The sequence below is a fragment of the Callorhinchus milii genome, unplaced genomic scaffold (assembly GCF_018977255.1).
Source record: "Callorhinchus milii isolate IMCB2004 unplaced genomic scaffold, IMCB_Cmil_1.0 Scaffold49, whole genome shotgun sequence".
Classification (NCBI taxonomy): Eukaryota; Metazoa; Chordata; class Chondrichthyes; order Chimaeriformes; family Callorhinchidae; genus Callorhinchus; species Callorhinchus milii.
The window spans coordinates 55952-78550 of NW_024704790.1; the positions used below are offsets into that span (position 1 = coordinate 55952).

Consider the following 22599-nt stretch of genomic DNA (forward strand, 5'->3'; position numbering starts at 1 on the left):
CAGGGGCCTTCATTTCAGCATCTCAAGGTTGTTAGTTGTTATAAATGGTCCTTGCTTGATTTCTGACACTTCTGCAAACTCCCATGAATCTTTATTTACCCAGTTCCTATCTATCAATACTGCAACTCCTCCCCCCAAATCAATTGGTCACTCCTGGCTGGTGTGGGACATTGCCCATCTCTTTCGCTTACAACATACAGTCACTACACTTGATCTCAAGAAACTGTGAAGTATTTTAAGACATTTCAATGTTATAGATCTCAATGATGTATCAAATGTAAGGAATATTTATTCACTATTATTTAGAAACTAGTTTGACAATTTGCACAAGACCCATTTTAGCACCCGTTTATTTCTGCTTTCTACTTTATCTTATAACTTTGATTTCTCTCAGGCAATGGGAGCCATGGTCCCAGATGGGAGGAGAGGTCAGGACTGTGCTTCTTAATGTGACTGTTTTAAAGGGATGTGGGCTCAAGGGCAGCTTGGTGAACAAACCTTTAATTCTCTCCAGTGGAAAATATAACATTTACAGTAGAAAATCCAATCATCCTGCATTGATGCTCATCGCCACACTAATTATAGTCAACACAAGTGTCAGCCCGGCTCAGTCAGGAGCACGCTCTCGCCACTAAGGCAGAAGATTGTGAGTTCTACATCTACTTCACCACTTGGGACTCACTGTGGTCACAGCTGACGTTGCAATCCAGTGCCGAGGGCGGGGGTGTGGGGGGGAGAAGTGCTGCCATTGTCAGAGGTGCTGTCCTTCAGATGAGGTGTTAAACCTCACTCCCTGTCTGTGCCCTGTTCAGGTAGACGTTGAAGATCTTGTAGCACTATTGAAAAGGGAGTTTCTCTCTCTCTCTCTCTCCTGGTGTCCTGCCTGTCACAAACCCCCAGATAAAATCGCTTGTTCATTTATAACAATAATAAAAATCCTTCATGGCTGTTTGCAGGTTGTCGCTGTGTGCAAATTGGCTGCTGCTTTTGCCTATAAAATGCAATCACTGCACTACAAATCCTGGCATTCTGCAGGCATCACACACACACACTCCGAAACCCAACCCGAAACAAATCCTGTGACGTCCTCCAGACGTGAAAGCCACTGTATCAAAAGCAAGGATTATTTATCTGTTCTGTGGTAATATCACACACTGACTCCAATCAGTCAGGGCCTGCCCGTTAGAAATTCACACATTATAAACAATAAAGACACAACGATGGCATAAGGTTTTAATATAAAAACACGTTTAGCAACACGCAAATACTCTTTAAAAACACTGTGCGTCACAACTTGTTTTCAATATACATATAGATATATATATATCTGCAGATATGAATACATATATCTATACATATGTGTACACATATATATCTGTATAAAGATGTATAGAGAGATATATGTATATTACACAGACACAGAAGTTCATCCAGACCAGCAGGATACTGTACATTATTAAACGGGGGAATCACTGGGTTGGTACGTGTTGTGGGGATGAGGAACCCTGGCTTGCTCCCGTCACCCAGCGCCGCCCTTTTGCTCTCACACGTTTCCAGTGGATCTTTATTCTGGTCTCAACAAGTCTTGTGGCAACAGTACTGTGGATGTCCTAAAACACCCGTCCCATGCTGTTCCATCCTGTGCTCCCCTGTCCCTGTCCCTATCCTGTCCCGGGATCACATCAGTTAACAATTCACCGAGCTTCTCCTGCTTATATCTGTGAAGGGTCAGAGGAGGGGCGGTGGTCCGGTCGGGGGAGGGGCTGTGGATGTGTGTGTGGGGGGTAGAAGAGAAGGAAAACCACCTAGATATCAGAGAGAGAGCTGGGGTCTAGCCTCTCTCCCTCCCCGCAGCTGCCTGTTCCTCTCTCGCAGGCATGTGTAGTCAGTCTAGTCCCGGGTTAGATTCTGCAAGCCAGCAGTTTAAAGGCACCACTACAGATGTTCGGTGGAGAGGGGAGTTGGGGATGACGGGGTGGGGAATCAACCACAAGTGTTCGGCTCCTCTGTGTAGCGTTGGCATGTGCCAATGTGGAGGGCTGGACTCAGTAATGTCCTGTTGGCGTAGCTCACACGGTGCTCTCGAGCATCCACTCAGTGCTGCTGAATGTGCCTCTCCGGTCCTCACAGTGTAACTGCTGCCCGCTGCCGGTCAGGCTTCGCTTAGTCCGGGCTCGCCTTGGGTAACTGTGGCTCTGGAACAGAGAATAATCTCCATCAAACGAGTGTCTATGTTGGGTTCTCGATATCTCGCGGGGCAGGAGAGATATATTGCTTAATTTAGCCGGTTTCCCCCGGCCAGGCAGAGTGCCCCGGCTCGAGCTAATCAGGCAGACCGACATGCTGGAGTCAGTCGTGCTTGCTTCTGTGTGTCCCTCCTCTGATGACGTCTGTGGCTCGAGCTGCTGCTGGTGTTGGTGCTGTCCTGTCGCGCCCGGCTGTACCCGCCTCCTCTGTGCCTGCGGTAAAGCTCCCTCTGTCGGCACGGTGACGGAGGCAGAGGCAGGCGGTGGCGCTGGCGGTGGTGTGAGCCCCACCAGCTTTCTCACACATCACGCTTAAAACAACCGTCTGCGACTGGTCGGGTAACTCAACCAATGCCTCAGGCACCGACTCACCTGGTCCCTCCGGCTTGGAGCAGGACCTGTCCAGGGCCCCATTGTGGCTGCCGTTGCCGTTGGTCTGTGAGTACACGTTGGTGCCCACAGCCTTGCTGTCGCCCAGGCCGCTGCTGTACACCTTGTATCTGATCATGAGGATGATGATGAAGACGAGGACCGAGGCCACGATGATGCCCCCGATGATGATGATCATGGTGCCCCCCAGGAACTGGGTGTGGACAGAGTGGCACTGGGTGTACTCCTGCTCCGTGGTGAAGCGCACACAGCCCACAGCCCGTGTGGCTGTCAGTGTGGTCATCCCGTCATCATAGACGGCCAACACACACAGCTCGTAGTCCCGGCCCGGAGCCAGGTCGTTCACCAGGAAGAGCTGACTTGTGGACGGGATCATCCTGAAAGGCAGAAAGGTGGGAATGTTAGGAGGACTGGGGCCGGAGAGAGACGTGGATTCTGTCTAGTATAGAATCCATAGCAATAGAATCATTCAAAAGAGAACTGGATAAGCAACTGAGTGGGGAGAGAGCTGGGAAGTGGGATTAATTATAAAAGGAGATTTGGCAGCACAGACATGATGGGCTGAGTGGCATGAAATACGCACATCTCCAGTAATCATTTAAACAACCGTATTTTCAGACGTGCTGGAAAGATGAGGAGCTCAGGAACCTGTCCCTCGGTGTAAATAACACTCTAGCTCTCAATTCTTGCCTCTCGCTGAAAGCTTATCTAATTCCCTCTTGAATTTGCCAACACAATATGCACCCACCACCTCCCTGCCTCATCCATTTCACACTCCCTGCTCGCTCGCTCTCTGTACCACATCATTCAGTCTGCGCTGTCTGCTCACCTGCCCTGGCCTGAGATCCAGTCCGTCTTCACTCAACAAAAATCCTCGCCTTTGTACAGCGGACGCTCTCAAGGCCTTTCACGGGTAGCAGTTGCCGAGTGTACTGACTGTGTACTTGTGGGAAGACATGCATTCTAAGCTCCAGCAGACTCCAAATCCCAGGCACAAGGTGAATGACTGAATTGATCACCTGAGCTGACACCCTGAATCCATCGGCCCTCATTAAATATTGAACCCAAACCCATGGAGTGTTCACCATTCTCTGGTTTTCAAAAGGCTGTATACTTGGCATAATAATAATAATAATCCTTGCATTTGATATATACTCCTTATCACATCTTCAACGCGCTTCATAGAATATACTGTACATTTTCCAGGTGAAATACGGCAGCCAATTGCACACAGCAGTGTCCCACAAACAGGCGCAGACTGAGTGATCAAATTATTATAATTTTTTTAAGGGATAATTACCCCTGGAAAAGCAATTGCCAATTAACTAACAACTGGGTTCCTACTTACTGCTGGGTAAACAGAGGCCTGTGTGTGGAGTAAGGAAATTTGCCCAATGTTTTGCCCTGACCCGCCCGGGAATCAAACCCAGGTCTTCTCGCTAGCAAGGCGAGTGCTCTAACCACTAAGCTACAGGAACTCCACATTATTCATCTACAGTATTTGTATATATAGACAACTCGTGCTTTGTTCCTTTTATATTCATATTTCATTTGCCTGTTTCATATCTCCTTTTGTCCTGCCTGTCACCAAGAAATGAGCTTGGCTGAGATAAAAGCAGATCCTGGAAGTGGGTGTGCAGTGTCGTGAGAGGTAGAACAAGCCACGAACAGTCTTAATCCTCCCAAGCAGGTGTGAAAGCAGTCACGAAGCTGAGAGCGTGGATCTAGAGGGAAGTGAGTGGGGGTGTTGTGGGGAGAGTTGGCGATGAGTGAGGTTTCACCTCATTTCACACCTGCCGTGTCACTGCTCAGTAACTAGTGCTTTCTGTTGCCAACTGTTAGCATCATCTCCCCTAAACACACCCTGTTCAACTGCAGCCTCCTCTACACCCTCACTCCCTTCAGTTATGTGGTTCTGTGTTTCAGTGTATGTTATGTAACACTGCATTGTACTGGGTATTACACACTATGTATATTGTATAATAACACACCATGTGTTAGTAATAATAACAATCCTTGTATTTGATAGAGCGCTTCATCACATTGTTGATGCATCTCAAAGTGCTTCACAGGATACAGTGAAGTGAATTGACTGTGTATTTCGTGGGCGAAACGCAGAGGCCAATCGTGCACTGCAGCGTCCCAGAAACAGTCGTAGATTGAGTATATTGAGTGTCACTGGCTATAACTGTATATTATATAATAACACACCGTGTGTTACTGGCTATAACATCAATGTGTGTTAATTGGGAATAACAAGATTGAATAAAGGGTACATGCTAGCATTTCGTACAGCCCTCATCATATCCTCAGTAAACGCTTCACAGGATTTTACTGCCAGGTGTAGTGACTGTGCAATTTGTAGGAAAACACAGCAGCCAATTTGTAAACAGCAACGTCCCACACACAGACGTGAAATACAGAGTGAGATAGCACAGAAACCAGCCAGTCAGTGCTGGTGGAGATTGCACACATTACAAAGGAGGACATTTATGTTTACAAAAGGAAACTAAAAGCAATCAATGGCCAGTCACGCCTCTGCCTCTCTGCATGTGTTAGCTCTGAGGCCTCTCTGCTCTCTACAGTCTTCTCTGTTAACATGCTCCTTCTGTCAAAACAACTGAAAGAAAGTAAACTCCATTGTTATAGCGCCTTAACATGCCGACACTTCGCAAAACACGTCATGGCACATATTTTTAACTGTAGATTTGGTAGGAAAACACGGGAGCCATTTTGCACCTGAACAGGACACAGACAGGAGCTCGGTTTAACATCTCATTCAAAGAACAGCAAATCTGACAATGCAGAGCTCCCACAGTGTCAGCCTCAACTGTGAGCTCAAAGTTCCAACTTGGGGCTTGAACCCACAATCTTCTGACTAAAGGGGTGAGAGCGCTACCAGGCAGTAATCCCAAGAGAAGGAAAACTGGAGCCAAATGCCTTGTCAGGTGGAGGGGAGAAGGGGTCAGTGAAGGGAGTGGAATAACAACATGGTCAGATTTGAATCACAATGTTCTGGGACAGGAGGAGGCCATTTAGTGGCTCTGAATCATATGCGGTCTTTATTTCATGAAACTCAGCAAAAGGAAAGCAAGGCTCCTTCAAGGCCCATCTCAAAACCCTCCTCTTTGACCAACAGCGCTTCCTACCCCCACCTCCCTGCCCTCCACCCCTACTGATCCTAACCCCCAGTTCGGGTACAAATCCCTGACTGTCCAGTGCTTTGGAACATCCTCCCAATGTGAAAGACTGTGTAAGTATTGTTGTTAATGGAAGCGGTCCTGGCGGGAGCTTACCTGTAGACCAGAGTGTTGTCGGACGAGCTGTTGTACTGGATCTGGTACATGCGGATGCCGGGGATAGAGCGCTGCGAGGGCCAACGCACCAGTGCTGAGGTGGTGGTCAGCTCGGAGGCCGTGACCTTCTTGTCCTGGGTAGACTTGGTGTCGCTGGAGTTGGAGGGAGCGCCAGGTTTGCTGGAGGTGCTGATGTCAGAGGAGCCGGGGTCGGGGACCTTGATGTGCTGGGTTAGGTTGACAAAGTGGGGCAACGGGATTATCCCGATGGTGATATTGGTGGCAGACTCGCCCGCAGCGTTGGAGGCGATGCAGGCGAACCTGCCGTTATCCTTGAGGGTGGTGATCAGGATGTCCAAGGTGCCGTTGTCGTAGATGATGGTCCGGGAGGTGTTGGAGACGAGTTTGCCCTCGGGCAGGCTCCATAGGATAGAGGGATCAGGATCGCCCACCGCCTTGCACTTCAAGGTCACGCCCTGACCCTCCATGACAAATGTCTTTGTTGCCTGGAGCCTGGTGATGAGCGGAGGCTCACAGATGAACTCCTCCTCAGCGATGGACCAGAAGTATTTGCCCATCAGGTGAGGTGGGGAGGCACACGTCTCCAGGTCGTCCTCTCGCATCAGACGTCGGAGCCAGAGCAGCTCACAGTTACAGTGCAGAGGGTTGCCCCCAAAGCTGAGCACCAGTGAGAAGGAGTGCGAGCCTCGCGTATTCACGAGCAGTTGGGTCCTGAGGAAGAGAGGGTCAGGAGGCAGCTTGTGTAGCCTGTTGGACGTCATGTCCAAGCGACTGAGTTTGTGCAGCACAGAGAAGGTGCCCTCCTCAATGTGATCGATCAGGTTGTGATCCAGGGACAGGGTGTTGAGGTTGACCATTTTGGAGATGGCCTCCCATGGGAAGGTCTCTAGGTTATTGTAGGACATGTCCAGGTCCTCCAGAGAGCCCAGGAAGTCGTCGAAGGAGCCGTCAGAAATGGCATTGAGCTGGTTGTTGTTGAGGATCAGGTGCCGCAGGTTAACCAAGCCTCTCAGATGTGCGTCCACCAGCTTGGTCAGCCTGTTACTGTCCAGGTGAAGAGCTCGCAGGCCCCGCAGGTCCCCGAAGGAGTGAGGCATGATCTGGCTGATGGTGTTCCTGGAGAGGGTCAGGTGCACCAGGCTGGTCATGTTGGCAAAGTCCCTCTTCCTGACGGAGGTGATGAAATTGTCCGTCAGCCGCAGCTCCACCGTCCTGCGGTCGATGAAGGGCGGCACGAACAGGAGCCCTGTCTTGGCACAGAGGATGGCGATGGAGGGCGATAGGTTCTGGCACACACAGCGCTTGGGGCACAGCTGGGCTGTCACTGTCACGCCCAGGACCAGCACCAGCGCACACAGCAGCAAGCTTTCCATGGTCAGTCAGATTGGCAATCCTGGGGGGAAGAGAAGAGAGCCATATTAGAACATCTTGGACGTAATTGAATTGGCTTTACAGAAGGAGAAGGAAAAAAAAACAAGACTGTCTTGCATGAGATGATACTTCTGATTACTCAGTGATGGGGCCTGGTTACACTTCACTGGCTCAGCTGTCTGTTCAACCCGCTCACCCACTGAGGTCAGAGACCTTTAAAATTCCACCCAGTCTTAGCCTCATTTGCCTCAAAGTTTACTGATTGATTGAAAAGAATGAGATAATTTCTTTCCAATGTTGTTGTTATTAATAATAATAATATGAATGTAATAGTAATAATAATCCTTGCCTTTGATATAATGACTTTCATGTCAGGAGGATGTCCCAAAGCGCTTAACAGTATATATATAATGTGGAGTGACTATGTGTTTTGGAACACCCTTTGGAACTCCATCTCACAGTCCCCTCGCCTCCTTCAAGGCTCGTCTCAAGACCCTCCTCTTTGACCGTGCCTTTGGCCACCCTTCTACCCCCACCCTCCCTGCCCTCCACCCTCCCTGATCCCAACCCCCAGCTTGGGTCCAAATCCCTGACTGTGCAGCGTCTTGAGATGTCCTCCCAACTTGAAAGGCGCTGTGCCAAAGCAACGTCCCGTTGGGAAATTAAGAGGGAATTGGGGCATTTTTCCACAGTGCTATTGACAACTGAAAATTTAAGGCAAAACGGTCCCACAGGATAAGATTAGATGGAAGTTGTGACCTTTAATATTTACCCGGCACCGGCCACTGACGGGTTAATGTGCCGTTCCTTGTTCACTCTCCTAATCAACAGGACACGAGATCAAGACAGATCCAGCAAAGGATGAAATCATTCCATCGGGATGTTTGCTGAATAGTGATCTGTTAAATCATCCCGAATGTTAGCCTGAGAGGCATGAGGGAGCTGAGGCCGACTGTCACTCACAATCCTCCCGGCGCCAGGCAGACTGCTCCTTGCGGACAAGCCAGCAGTGCCGGGCGAGGCACACGGAAACACCTCTCTCTCTCGCTCTCTCCTTCTCACTTTCACCTCTAAATGTCCCGTTGTTGCTGTGATAGCGCCGCTCTGACCGTTAAGGTGAGGGACGTGGCACAAGACACAATCAGGTCTAATCTGTTTAGCAATCTGCCTCTTCTTCCCAACCAATTCTGGGCCGTGAGTCGAGTAGGTCCCCTCCGGCATTGTGGTTTAGTTGAAACAGGAACGGTAATGGAACTGTACAACTTATTGGCCGGGATGATGGGAGTAGTGTGTCCGACTACACACACACACACAATTACATACAATTACACACACACACAAATACACACACAGTTACACACACACACAAATACATACACACAAATACACACACACACAAACACACACACACAAATACACACACACACACAAATACACACACAATTACATACACACAAATATACACACACACAGTTACACACACACACACAAATACACACACAATTACATACAAATACACACACACAAATACACACACAATTACATACACACAAATATACACACACACAAATACACAAACAATTACAAACACACAAATACACACACACACATACACACACAATTACATACATACACACACAAATACACACACAATTACATACAAATACACACACACAAATACACACACAATTACATACACACAAATATACACACACAAATACACACACAATTGCATGCACACAAATATACACACACACAACTACACACAAATATGTCTGTGTATGTCTATTTGTGTGAGAGGGGACACACTGAATAGAGAGCTCTGTCAGAGAGCTGGTGCGGGTGTGATGGGCTGAATGGCCTCCCTCTGTGCTGTAAAACTCTAGGCTTGGATGGTAATGTAGGATGTGTTCTCTCTGCTCCACAGAAGAATTGGGCAGATTTATTTTCTCGTGAGACAGCAGCAGAGTGAAGAAGATACCTCAATCGCTTGCCGCACAAACCTGAGCGCAGGCTGTAACCATGCCAACCACGTGTCATGGCCGCTTGAGATAAAGTGGATTTCAACAGGGAAAGTAAGTGAAATTCACAGGGACGGACAGACAGAGACACGGACACATCAGCTAAATACAACTACAGAGAGCAACCCCCACCCCACACTCTCTCTCACACACACACACAGTACTTGCCGTTTCCTCTCACACACAAACACACACATCCCAGATTATCTCACACACACTCACAGCCTCTCACACACACACACACACACACATACACAGTCTCGCACACACACGACAGTGACCAGTGCCCACTGTTTTGTGGACGCTGTTCCACTGAACAATCTCTCTCTCTCAGGATAGCTATGTGTCTATTTTCCTTCTGAGATAGTTGCTCAGCACCATAATCAGCCGAGCCCAGCTCATTAGAATGGTGTCTTTTCACAGAAACATATGTCCGTGAGTTAACCCTCATGAACCAAGCTCTATAAATACTCCTCACTGCAAACTGGATCTGAGCAGCAGCATCTAAACTATCACACAATACAGCCAGGAATTATCCTGCTGAGCTATCCACTTCACCAGTACTAATAATAATTAATAATTTGTGCATTTAATACAGCGCCTTTCACGTCAGGAGGGTGCCTCAAAGCACCGTCACAGAATTTTTCAAGTGGAGTCACTCTATTTAGGAACATGGGAACAGGAGGAGGCCATTGAGCCCCTCCAGCCTGTTCCGCCATTTTATAAGATCATGGCTGATCTGTACCTCAACTCCAATTACTCGCCTTTCCCCCATATCCCCTGATTCCCTGACCTAACAAACATCTATCCACCTGGACAGTGTGAATGGATCCAGCTATAGTCCACAACCTTTTGGGGAATGAAGAGTTTCACATTCCCACTAACCCTTTGGGTGTTTGTGAAAAACTGCCTCCTGATTTCACTCCTAAGTGGCCTTGTTCTAATTTTAAGCTGATGCTCCCTTGTTCTGGATTCCCTCACCCATCAGAGGAAACAGTTTCTCTGTAGCTACCCTTTACCATTTTAAAAACCCAATTAGATGTTTTGTGGGCGAACTTGCGTTTATAAAACACCTTGCAAGCGAGACAAACATCTCAAAGCACTTTACGGAGAGGATAGATGTTTGAGGGAGAATTTAAATGGATGTTGATTGAAGACACCGTCAAGGGATTTTAACGGTGGGGAGGGATGGTGCACGAGAGAGAGAGAGGATCTGATCACATTATCCCATTTAGTATAAAATTCAGGCAAGCTTTGTTTTGATCAAATAAACATTGCACAAATTCTTTAAGGTTTTGCTTGATAGTCCTAAACCATCATAGCACATTGTGCCACTTCTCTCTCTCTCCCTCTCTGTTTCTTTCTCTCCTCTCCTCCCTGTCTTATCAATCTTGTTCTTTGCACGCAATGCTCCATCTCTCTCTCTCTCTCTCTTTCTCTCTCTCTATTCCTTACTGCCAAATCAGGAATCCCTGCGGTGTGGATGAAAATGTGTCAACTCGCTGGGAGAGGGAAGAAAGGGAAGCAGAATGTGCTTTGCCGGCATTCTGTGAACAATACATATAAAATAGGACACTGCTGGTGTGTGAGAGACAGCGCAGGAAAGATCTGGGTCTCGTCCCAGGGGATGGGGCCAGGCATCACCCCGACTGCAATGCACAGAGCCTTGGGTCCTCTCCTGCCTTGACACTTGCCTGTTAATGAGCATCTCAACCTGCAGTTGGCTGGAACTGCTTTGCAATTTAGCAAAATGTCACAATACATTTCCACATCCTTCTTAAGCGATTCCACTCAGTCTTAGCTGCCAGACCATCCCTGTCTCAATTTCAAAAACCACATCATTTTGGCCAACAAAACGTAGTCACTACACTTTCCGGTGAGCACCTTCCCAACATGAAAGGCACTGTATCAAATGCAAGGATTAAAACACATAATAATAATGATCCTTCCATTTGCTATAGCACCTTATCATGTCTTCAAGACGTCTCAAAGCGCTTCAAAGCTCGGACTTCTCCTCCCTCCTCTCCTCGCCCAACCTCTCCCTCCACATCAACTCCGCCACTCACAGTCACGGCCACCCACTCGATTTGCTGATCACCCGGAGTCTCGGATGTCACCATTACCGACAAGGCCGTCTTCGATCACCACTTCACCTCCTTCACTACCTCCACCCCCTCCCCACCTCCACCAGACCCGATACCATCTTCTACCGCCCCTGGAAGAAGTTACCCCCACAATCCCTAACCGCTGCCTTGGAGTCCTCTGACCTCCTCTCCCTCTGGCCTTCATCCCTCACTGACCCCTCTTCTGCTCCCACCCTCCTCCACAACACCCTCTCCTCCACACTCGACACACTTGTCCCCATCACCTCCCGTACTGTCTCCTACTCTCGCTCCTCCCGCTGGTTCACCACCCACCTCTGCTCACTGAAGAGCCAGGTGCGGGCTGCTGAACGCACCTGCGTCAAATCTGGCCTAACGGTCCACCAACAAATCTGGGTGGACCTCCTCAAAATCTACCGCTCCACTCTAGCCTTGGCCAAGTTGTCCTTCTACTCCAGGATAATCCTGGAGGCGAAGAACAACCCCAGGCTACTGATCTCTACCACATCCCAACTCCTCCGGCCCCCCCGCCACCCTACGCAGGCCATCTCCTCCAACCTTCACTGTGAGGAGATGCTGGATTTCCTTGAATCCAAAATCAAGGGAATCCGCTCCGGGGTCACTGCCCCTCCAACTTAAACCCACCCCCATGGTGACATCATCCGCAGACATGGGGTTAACTCCCACATGTATGCGGATGACACCCAACTCTACCTTTCCTCCTCTACTCTCAACTCCTCGGCCCCCAATGTCCTGACAGCTGTCTGTCCGACATCGAGTCCTGGACAAGAGACAACTTTCTTCAGCTCAACGTGTGCAAAACTGAGGCCCTCCTGATTGGCTCACGTCAGCGCCTCCGCACCTCAGGCGCTGACAGCATCAGCATCCAAGGCCGCATTCTCCACCTCTCAAAGCCATCAGGAACCTCGGTGTTCTGTTCGACCCTGAGCTGTCCTTTCTTCCCCACATCCGCACCACAACTGGCACTGCCCTCCATCACCTCCGAAACATCGCCAGACTACGGCACTATCTCACCCCTCACGCGGCTGAAACCCTGGTTCACGCCTTTATCACCTGAAGTCCGGACTATGGGAACTCTCTCCTCGTCGGCCTTCCCGGCCCTCCCTCCACACTGCAGGTCATCCAGAACTCTGCAGCTCCTGTACTGTCCCGCACCAGACACCGCGACCACATCACTCCCACCCTCGCTCTCACCCTCACCTTCACCCTCACCCTCGCTCGCCTCCACTGCTCCCCATCCCCCAGAGGATCGAATTCAAGATCCTCATCCTCACCTACAAGGCCATTCACGGCCTCGCTCCCTCCTACCTCTCCCCCTACTTACCTGCCCGTACCCTCCGTTCCTCTGGCTCCGGTCTGCTCCACATCCCCCGCCCCAACCGCCCTACCATCGGTGGCCGGGCCTTCAGCCTCTCAGCCCCGAGGCTCTGGAACTCCATCCCCAGTGCCTTCGCCACCTCCTCCCTTCCTCCTTCAAGGCCGGTCTCAAGACCTTTCTCTTCGACCTTCAGCCTTCAGCTCCCCTCTCGACTCTCTACCCCCTCCTCGCTCCCTCCCTTCCCTCCCCTCACCCTGACCATTTCGCCCACTGCTCGGGTCCCGACCCAACTGTCCAGCGCCTTGGGATGTCCTCCCGACGTGAAAGGCGCTCTATAAATGCAATCTTGTTGTTGTTGTTCACAGAATATACCATAAGGTGAATTGTCTATTTAGTTTGTGGGCAAAACGCGGTAGCCAATTGCGCACAGCAGTGTCCCACAAGCACACCCGACCAGCTCTCCTCCCGACAGTTGTGCTGCGCCAGACTGATTTGAGAGCAGGAACGAAAAAGGTCCCTGAAAGTGATTAGCTGACCCATCAGTCAAGCTGCACATTTGACATGTAATGGTCAAATGTGACCATTACATTTTAGAAAAAATTGGAGCCTTTTTTTTCTTAAACATCAATTTGTGTTTGTGTGTGTGCAGGTCTCTCCGTCTTGTCTGCCATTTCTCCCAACGTCAGAGAAACGTCTGACTGTCCATTAGCCCATGAGACAATTACTGACAGAGCCAGTGGTATTGTGAGCAGAGTATCCACAGCAGCCCTGGAATTGTGACATTTTCCTGAATAATATTGAGAAGCGACTGCACAGCCGACAGTGGGCTGTGTTGTGTTGTAGAATCGCTGCTGGGCAGAGGGCCTCCCCATTGCTTCTCCTTCTGATTGTTTCATCTGCAGTTTATTTCAAAGCAGCTTTTGTGCCCAAACTGCAGCTCTAACTCTGGCTGCAGGTCTTAATAATAATAAAATAATAATAATCCTTGCATTTGATTATCACGTCCTCGAGGTGACTCAAAGCACTTCAGAGGATATACAACAACAACAACAACAACAGGTATGTTTTGAGATGCGGCTTGAAAGAGGGAGGGAGGGAGTGGAGGTGGAGCAGGAGGGAGGGGGTAAGGAAGGGGGGGGGGAGTGTGGAGGAAGGGAGGGCAGAGGCAGGAAAGCTGGCAGCTGAGTCAGGCGGGAACTGCTCTGCCTGTATATGAGTTGATGGTAATTCATGGCTGAAGACTTGCTGGTTGATAGCTGTGTGAGGAGAGGAGAGATGATTTGGCCAAGTACAGATATGCTCAACAGGATTAATTAACTAAACAAAAAATCAGTCATTCATCAAATCACAATCCCCTGATCTGGGATTTCAAACAATAATAATAATTTGGTCACTCAACCCACAGCTGATTGTGGGATGATGCTGTGTACAAATTGGCTGCAGCATTTCATGTGCAAAATATACAGTCATTGCGTTTTACCGTATATTCTGTGAAGAGCTTTGAGACGTCTCAAAGATGTGATAAGGAGCTGTATCAATTGTAATGATTATTATTATTTCCATTATTTACATGTCATCATGTGGGAGAGAGAGTCTCTGTAACTGCGAGCTTGTAACCTGACAGGCTTTATTACACTGAGTGTGCTGATTGACGGTTTGGGGGGATGCTTCTCAATGTTTGGAGAAAGTATTAAGTAGTTCTCTTGTGAAGCTGCGGTTTTAATGCCACAACAATGTGGTAATTAATTCGGGAGTGAGAGACCTGAGCGAAAAGCAGGGACGCCTCATTATGCTAATCAATTCAATAGCTTCGGCTCTAAGTGCATGAATAATTTATACTCCCAGTAAAAACTTTACAAGAGATAACCCCTCACGCGGCTGAAACTCTGGCCCACGCCTTTATCACCTCAAGGCTGGACTATGGGAACTCTCTCCTCGTCGGCCTTCCCGGCCCTCCCTCCACACTGCAGGTCATTCAGAACTCTGCAGCTCATGTCCTGTCCCGCACCAGACACCGCGACCACATCACTCCCACCCTCACCCTCACCCTCGCTCTCACCCGCACCCTCACCCTCACCCTCGCTCGCCTCCACTGGCTCCCCATCCCGCAGAGGATCGAACTCAAGATCCTCATCCTCACCTACAAGGCCATTCACGGCCTCGCTCCCTCCTACCTCTCCGACCTACTATCCCCCTACCTACCTGCCCGTACCCTCTGTTCCTCTGGCTCCGGTCTGCTCCACGTCCCCCGCCCCAACCGCCCTACCATCGGTGGCCTTCAGCCTCTCAGCCCCGAGGCTCTGGAACTCCATCCACCAGTGCCTTCGCCGCTTCCTCCCTTTCCTCCTTCAAGGCCGGTCTCAAGGCCTTTCTCTTTGACTGTGCCTTCAGCTCCACTCTCGACTCTCTACCCCCTCCTCGCTCCCTCCCTTCCCTCCCCTCACCCTGACCATTTCCCACCTCCTCGGGTCCTGACCCAACTGTACAGCGCCTTGGGACGTCCTCCGAACGTGAAAGGCGCTCTATAAATGGAATTTTGTTGTTGTTGTATTGTAATAAAGCAGATAAAGTGCACAGCATTAGGTGAGTTTACCTGGAGTTGATACCTTTCAACTAAACAGCTTTAAAAAGAGGTGTCAGTCTGGCTCAGTCAGCAACGCTCTCCCCTCTGACTCAGTTGTGAGTTCAAGCCCCCACGTTAAGCTCACAATCTAGGCTGATGTCCCAGCGCAGTGCAGGTGGACATTAAAGATCTCTGCGGTGCTGTAGAGAAAAGAGAGGTAGTTTCTGTCTCTCTCGGTGTCCTGGCCAATAATCTCCCCCACGATGGCCATTGGAGGGACACTGCATTGAGTAAACTGGCTGTTACATTCACCTACAAAGTGGGGCTTTAACCCCAAATCCTTCTGAGTTAGAGGCCAACTACTGAGCCGTGCACCACACACCAGAAAGAAACTGGTGAATTGTAATATAAAAAATGTGGATTCATCATTAAAGAACGCTTGATTCTATAATCATTATGCATCAGATTTTGCTTAATACTTTGCCATTAATAATTGGGATTCACTCCCTTGCGGGGCCTTGTTTAAAATTTAGCTGCTCCTCAGCCTTTACAGGAATAGTACATATTAATAGCAGATGGTTTGTTTCCTGTGTGTTTAAAGCCTCCAGGATGAACGATTACAAAAACAGTTGCTGAAAAATTGCAATCTTTCTTTCTTTTGTCTTTCCTCGATGGAGAGTGGAATATGGGACATGGAATCCTGTGGTGTAGTGATTAGAGCGCTCGCCCATCAAGCGAGACAACCTGGGTTCGATTCCCGGGTGGGTCAGGGCGGAACGTTGGGTAAGTTTCCTTACTCCACACACATGCCTGTTTACCAGCAGCGAGTAGGAACTCAGTTATTAGTCGATTGGCGGATCGCTTTTCCAGTGGTAATAATCTCTTCAAAAAATTAATAATAATAATAATTTGGTCACTTAATCCATGAGTGTTTGTGTGTCGCTGCTGTGTGAAATTGTCTTCTGCGTTTCACTCACAAAATACAACAAATCACTTTACAGTAAATTCTGTGAATCGCTTTGAGATGTCGAGAAGACGTGAAAAGCGCTATATCAAATGCGAGGATTATTATTATTATTATGTCTCGAAGGTGTGATAAGGTGCTATATCAAATGCAAGAATTAAATGAAATTAAAATTGATCTGTGAGATCAATCCAGGACGAACAGCCACACTCCCCCTCCCCCCGCCACGTGCCCCCCATCCCATAACCACCACCCAAACCATTGATGGGAACACTGCCATAGATCAAATATTATGCAAGATATTTCTTTAAGCCTCTGAAATATTTTTGTGTTTAACAGAGCTGGGGGCCAGAGGTGTAGCAGGGAAAATTATGAATTATTATATTGAAGACGCTATATAAATGTTGTTGTTGTTCTGACATTCAAATAGTGTATAGTGAGGTGTTGTAACTTCTGGGATGAATAAAGTAATAATAATAATAATCCTTGCATTTGATATAGCGCCTTATCACATCTTTAGATGTCTCAAAGTGCTTCACAGATATCCTGTAAAGTGTAGTGACAGTGTATTTTGTGGGCGAAACACGCCAGCCAATTGTGCACAGCAGTGTCCAACATACAGTCGTGGATTGTACTCTGAGCTCAAAGTTATTAACATGGGCTTGAACCTGCAACCTTCTGACCCAGAGGCGAGAGGGTGAGTGACTGAGCCCGGCTGCGGCTGAAGTGCCGTTCCACGTCAGTCAAAAATCTGTCCATTAACAATCTCTTAATTGTTCCAACGCACTCAACATGGCCTCTCCTGTCCTTTATCTCATAAACAAAATGGGTTTAAGGCTATTAGCTCCATAAGCTTCTCAACTGAAAGTGATGAAAGGCATAAAAAAGACATTTGCTTCCACTTTATGTTGAATTAGTAGCTTCATTAAGATCAGTAGAGTGGTTGGTGAACCACAAATGCCTTGTAATGGGTGGATTGGCATGGAGCTCTCACAAGCCGTCAAGACTTGCTCAGCAAATAGACATGGATACAAGTAGTCTAGTTATCCCACCCCAATGCTATCTCCCCTAATTGCGGCAACTCTCCCTCAATCCCTCTCCCGCCTTGCCCCCTCCTTCCTTCCCCATCTTCAGATCGTGCCTGAAGACCTTCCTTCCTCATCGACCATCCTGCAGTCAATTCCTCCCTCCTCCCAGCTCGGTGTCGTACTCCTCCACTGTCAAGCGCTCTGGGAGACTACCCTGTGTGAGGGGCTCTGTATAAATGCTATTGTTGTGTTGTTATTGGCCAGGACACTGGGACAAATTCCCTTAGTGTGCCAGGTGTCAGTTTCACAATAGCTTCAGCTGAGATCAGCTAACTGAGTACCCATCGGATTTCGAACCAGCAAATTGTGTGCCCCTAATCTTCGGCCACTGCCACCAAACTGGGACTGAAGGCTTTACCATAACTCTAAGCCATTTTACACGAAGATAAAGGCAAAATAGTCTTAGTCTAAGACCAAGTGGAATTTCAAGCCTATAATTCTTTTTATATAACATGTGGATGGACAAATGTCAGTTCAATACATGTCCCCTTTCAAAGAAGCGAAACAAAGAGATAACGTATTGACAGGATGTTGGATGGCATAGTAAGGAAGGGATTACTTTAATGGTTTAGAGATACAGCGAAAGGAAATATTGATAGCTTTCGGGCCAGTGTATAAAGGATTAGCTAAAAATAGCTTTATTATCTAATTGAATAAAAAGAAACACAAACAAGGAGAGGAAGAGGGATACGAGGCACAGTTAGAGCTGCAAATTGATATAGAATATGAATAAAAATTCTTACCAAGCTCAGAGGCCACAATTCCAGCTCATTTTTACAGAATATACTGTAAAGTGTAATGATTGTATATTTTGTGGGCGAAACGCAGCAACCAATTGCACACAGCAGTGTCCCACAAAACAGACTTGGATTGAGTGACCATATTATTTTTATTTATTTTGGGAAGGGATTATTACTCCCATCGACTAACAAGTGGGTTCCTACTTATTGCTAGGTAAACAGAGGCATGTGTGTTGTGTAAGGAAACTTGCCTAATGTTTTGCCTTGCCCGGGAATCAAACCCAGGTCCTATCACTTGCGAGTGCTCTAACCAATACCTTACAGGTCTCCACTTCCTATTACAGTCTCTGATAATAATAGTAATCATGAACCTTACATTTGCACCTTCTAAGTGTTTTACAGGTGATTGATGTCAAGTGCACTGAGAGTATTTGCACCTCAGGCACTAGCAGCGTGGCAGTCAGGAACCTGGTGTCTTGTTTGACCCTGAATTGTCCTTTCTTCCCCACATCCGCGCCATGACTGGCACTGCCTTCCCTCACCTCCGCAGCATTGCCAAACGCCGCCACTGCCTCGCCCCTCAGGCTGCCGAAACCTTCACCCGCGCATTCGTCACCTCAAGGCACAATTATGGAAATTCCTCCTCATTGGCCTCATTGGCCTTCCCAACTCTTCCCTTCACAAGCTGCAGATCATCCAAAACTCTGCTGCTCATGTACTCTCGCGCACCAGACTCCGTGACCCCATCACTCCCACCCACTCCACTGGCTCCCCATCCCCCAGAGGATCGAGTTCAAGATCCTCGTCTTCACTTTCAAGTGTAGTGGCCTCCTCCTTCCTCTCTGACCTGCTGACTCCCTATGAGCCTGCCCGCTGCCTCCATTCAGCGGGCTCCGGCCTGCTCCATGTCTACCGCCCGACCATTGGTGGCCGGGCTTTCAGCCTCTCTGCTCCCACATTATGGAAGTCCATCCCATGGTCCCTTTGCCTCGCTTCCTCCCTTGCCTCCTTCAAGGCCGGTCTCAAGACCTTTCTCTTTGATCGTGTCTTTGGTCTCCCTCCCACCTCCCTGTCTTCCCTCACCCCTACACAACCCCTCCCCCATGCTCGGCCCCGACACCTAACTGTTCAGTGCTTTAGGACGTCCTCCCGACGTGAAAGGCGCTCTAGAAATGTCATTTTGTTGTTGTCGTTGTAGGGAAATGCAGTAACTAATTTGCAGGCAGTAAAATCCCACAAACAGCATGAAGTGAAAGACCACTTTCTTTTGTCAGCCAGGACACCAGAGAGAAACTCCATTCTCTTTTCCAACAGTTCTTTGCATTTGATATAGCATCTTAACACTTTTTGAGATGTCTCAAAACGCTTCACAGAATATACTGTAAAATGAATTGACCATATTTTGTGGGTGAAACGTGGCAGTCAATTGCGCACAGGTCTAGCTGACCAATAGACAGTGGAACTGATGCAAGGTGAGATCAGGAGACTGTAAGGCTAGTTCTTACCCGCTAATGTAGACAGCTCGTCAACCCAAATGTCCAAACATTGTGAGTAGATAGGTTATGCTTCTGACACATAAGGAGATCAACATGGAATAGTAATTAGATATCTACTGAATTGTTGTTAACAAAAGAATTTGAGACATTCTGACCTGTTTCCAAGGCAGCACAGAAACAGGCCAGGAGGACATCTTAAAGCGCTTCACAAAATATACTGTAAAGAGCAGTGACTATGTTTTGTGGGTGAATAGGGCAGGCAATTTTGCACACAGCAATGTTCCACAAATTGCCATGTTTAAATAAAATAATTTATTTTTGGGGTTGTTGAGCAGGACACTAGGAGAGAGAAACTCCACCCACTTTTCTCATTTCGAATAGTGTCATGGAATCTTCTAATGTCCATCTGAACAGGGCACAGACAGGACCTCATTTTAACATCTCATTAAGATTTCACAATCTTGTGATCTAGTACTTCCTATAATAGGAACTAAGGGACAGGAGGAGGCCATTTAGCCCTTAAGAGCCTGTTCTGCCATTCTATAATATCATGGCTATTCTAAACCTCCAATTACTCATCTTTGCCCCATATCCCTTGATACCCTGACCTAACAACATCAAAACAACAAAAGTACCTTTCACGTCGGGAGGACGTCCCAAGGCACTAGACAAACATCTATCCACCTCAGTCTGGACAATGTGAATGGATCCAGCCATAATCCAGACTTTTGGGGGACTCCCTTGGTGTGTGTTTGAAAAATTGTTCTCGAAAAACTTCTCAATCATCGGGCGCTAGAGAGATCTCAACTGGTGTTTGTTAGAATCATGTGCTATTTCAAACTTTCTTCGCTGCTTGGCTGTGGTTGAGGTGAGATATCTCCCAATTGCTAAGTGTTGTTTGCTCTTGCACTGAAGGAACACGGAGTGCTGGTGGTAATTAACCAACAAAGCACTCATTAAAAGAGTAACGTCAGTCATGCCTGATACACAAAGGAGCGTTCTCAGGCTCTGGAGGCAGTACAGAGGAGATCAACAAGGTTAATCCACCCCTCTGCTTTCTCCAATAGTCAGTGCTCTCTCAGTCTATCTGTCTTCAATTGTGTCAAGGAATCCCATTAAGAAATACAGTAAACTCCTAATACCTGTGTGACGAGAGGCATGGGTATAAATATATAAACAAATGGGCCTGGATTATTGACAACATGACGACTTAGTGACAAGTTAAGCCAGGGTTTAGTTATCAGTTTACCGCAATGATAAAATAAAAATAATAGTTGTATTTGGTATAGTACCTTTCATGTTGGGAGGACTTCCCAAAGCACTTCACAGGATTTCAAGTGGCTATACATTGATAAGCGAATGCTGCAGCCAATTTGTAGCATTCACTTATCAATGTATAGCCACTCGAAATCAATGTCTCACAAATAGATATGAAGTGGATCACCAATTCTATCTGGAGGAATGTTGGTCAGAACACCAGAGGATAAACTCACTTCTCTTTTTGAATGCTTGAACGGGTACAAATGAGGAGCTTGGTTTAATGTCTCAACTGAAAGACAGCACCTCTGACAATGTAGCGCTCCCCAAGCACTGTGGGCTCAACTATGGGTTCAATGTCTCAATGTGACACTTGAACCCAGAGCCTGACAGAAATTGACTGTAGTGACTGTGCAACCGACTGGGCCGTGCTGACAAATTAGCTCCATTTACCAGATAAATGACAATTATACAGCGCCTTTCACATCGGGAGGACATCCCAAGGCACTGTCCACAAGTGCGCATTTACAACAAACTACGCCTAGGACCCAAGTGCAGTCAAGACCTTTGGAATAGACATCTTGTCTGACAGTAACAGTAACATTCAAGGCATCACGAGAGCTTTCCTGACAAGAACAAACCCCCTACAAAATGGCTGCCTTCAGCCAGCAATCTGAAAGGTTAGATGGAACAAGGAAGTTGAAGAGAAGGTTTCTGAGAGAAATTGACTGTAGTGACTGTTTATTAGCTACTCTACTTCAAACAGTAGAAGCCATTGAGGTGAATGAACCTTCGCTGTCTGGCTTCTTAAGAGGCGCAGGGTTTGTACTGTAAAAGAGTCAGACAACTGCCAATGTCACTTACAGCAAATACATGAACAAATCCAATTTGAATTGATAATAATGATAATAATAATCCTTGCATTTGATATAGAGCTTATTCACGTCGGGAGGACGTCCCAAAGCGCTTCACAGAACACACTGTAAAGTGAATTGACTGTGTATTTGTGGGCGAACGCGGCAGCCAATTGCACACAGCAATGTCCCACAAACAGTTGTAGATTGAAAATGACCAATTTTATTATTGTTTTTGGTTTTGGAGGGATTATTATTGTTTGGAGACCAGCGAGGCTGAGGTTAGTCTCCGAGGTAGTCATTATGGGCAAGCTCTGCTGCATTGCAAATGCTTTTCTTCCTGCATACATACCAGTTGGATGATATGCAAGTCTCGTTTCTCGAACCTGACCTACTCTGTAACCATAGGATCTGTTGTGTATTCACATCCTTCTTGCTTGGGTGGACAATCTTTTCAGCGCTGGCTATTTCTGTGACAAAATTAATCCACCGGGTTATGAGGGGATTTAACTTCATCCTTGCAATGCCGCAAAGATCAACTATAAAGCCAACAGTCCTCGTGCAAGACACATTAATCACCTTGTGTGTTGACTGTCTGCCTTTACGTTGTCCTTTCTTCTTGTCCTCTCCCTTTCTTCATAAAAGTATCATCACAACAACAACAACAAATGACATTTACAAGCGCCCTTCGTGTCGGGAGGACGTCCAAAGGCGCTGGAGCCAGATCTAGGGGTTGATGCACTAGAATCGAGGCTGGATGTGCCAACGTTTCCACAATGCCGATGATATTGGGTGTGCGAAGTGAAGGCAATTGTAAACCATGGTAAAACTATGCATATATTTATCCACCT

General features: G+C 47.7%; 1 protein-coding gene across 4 annotated transcripts; it reads right to left on the reverse strand.

Annotated features, from left to right (window-relative positions):
- Positions 1-1371: 1371 nt before the first annotated feature.
- LOC103189220 (leucine-rich repeat and fibronectin type III domain-containing protein 1-like protein) lies at positions 1372-7547 on the reverse strand. Of its 4 annotated transcripts, none has more exons than XM_042345456.1 (3): positions 5933-7547; positions 2505-3013; positions 1372-2470 (listed from the first exon to the last, which is right to left on the reverse strand). In XM_042345456.1, exons 1-3 carry the CDS (start codon positions 7324-7326, stop codon positions 2070-2072), a joined length of 2304 nt encoding a protein of 767 aa, XP_042201390.1. In that variant the 5' UTR covers positions 7327-7547; the 3' UTR covers positions 1372-2069. The 4 variants fall into 4 exon arrangements, with proteins under 4 accessions (XP_042201390.1, XP_042201388.1, XP_042201387.1 ...); XM_042345454.1 differs by having other exon boundaries at positions 2096-2195; positions 2619-3013; XM_042345453.1 differs by having other exon boundaries at positions 2277-3013.
- Between the last annotated feature and the right edge of the window lie 15052 nt (positions 7548-22599).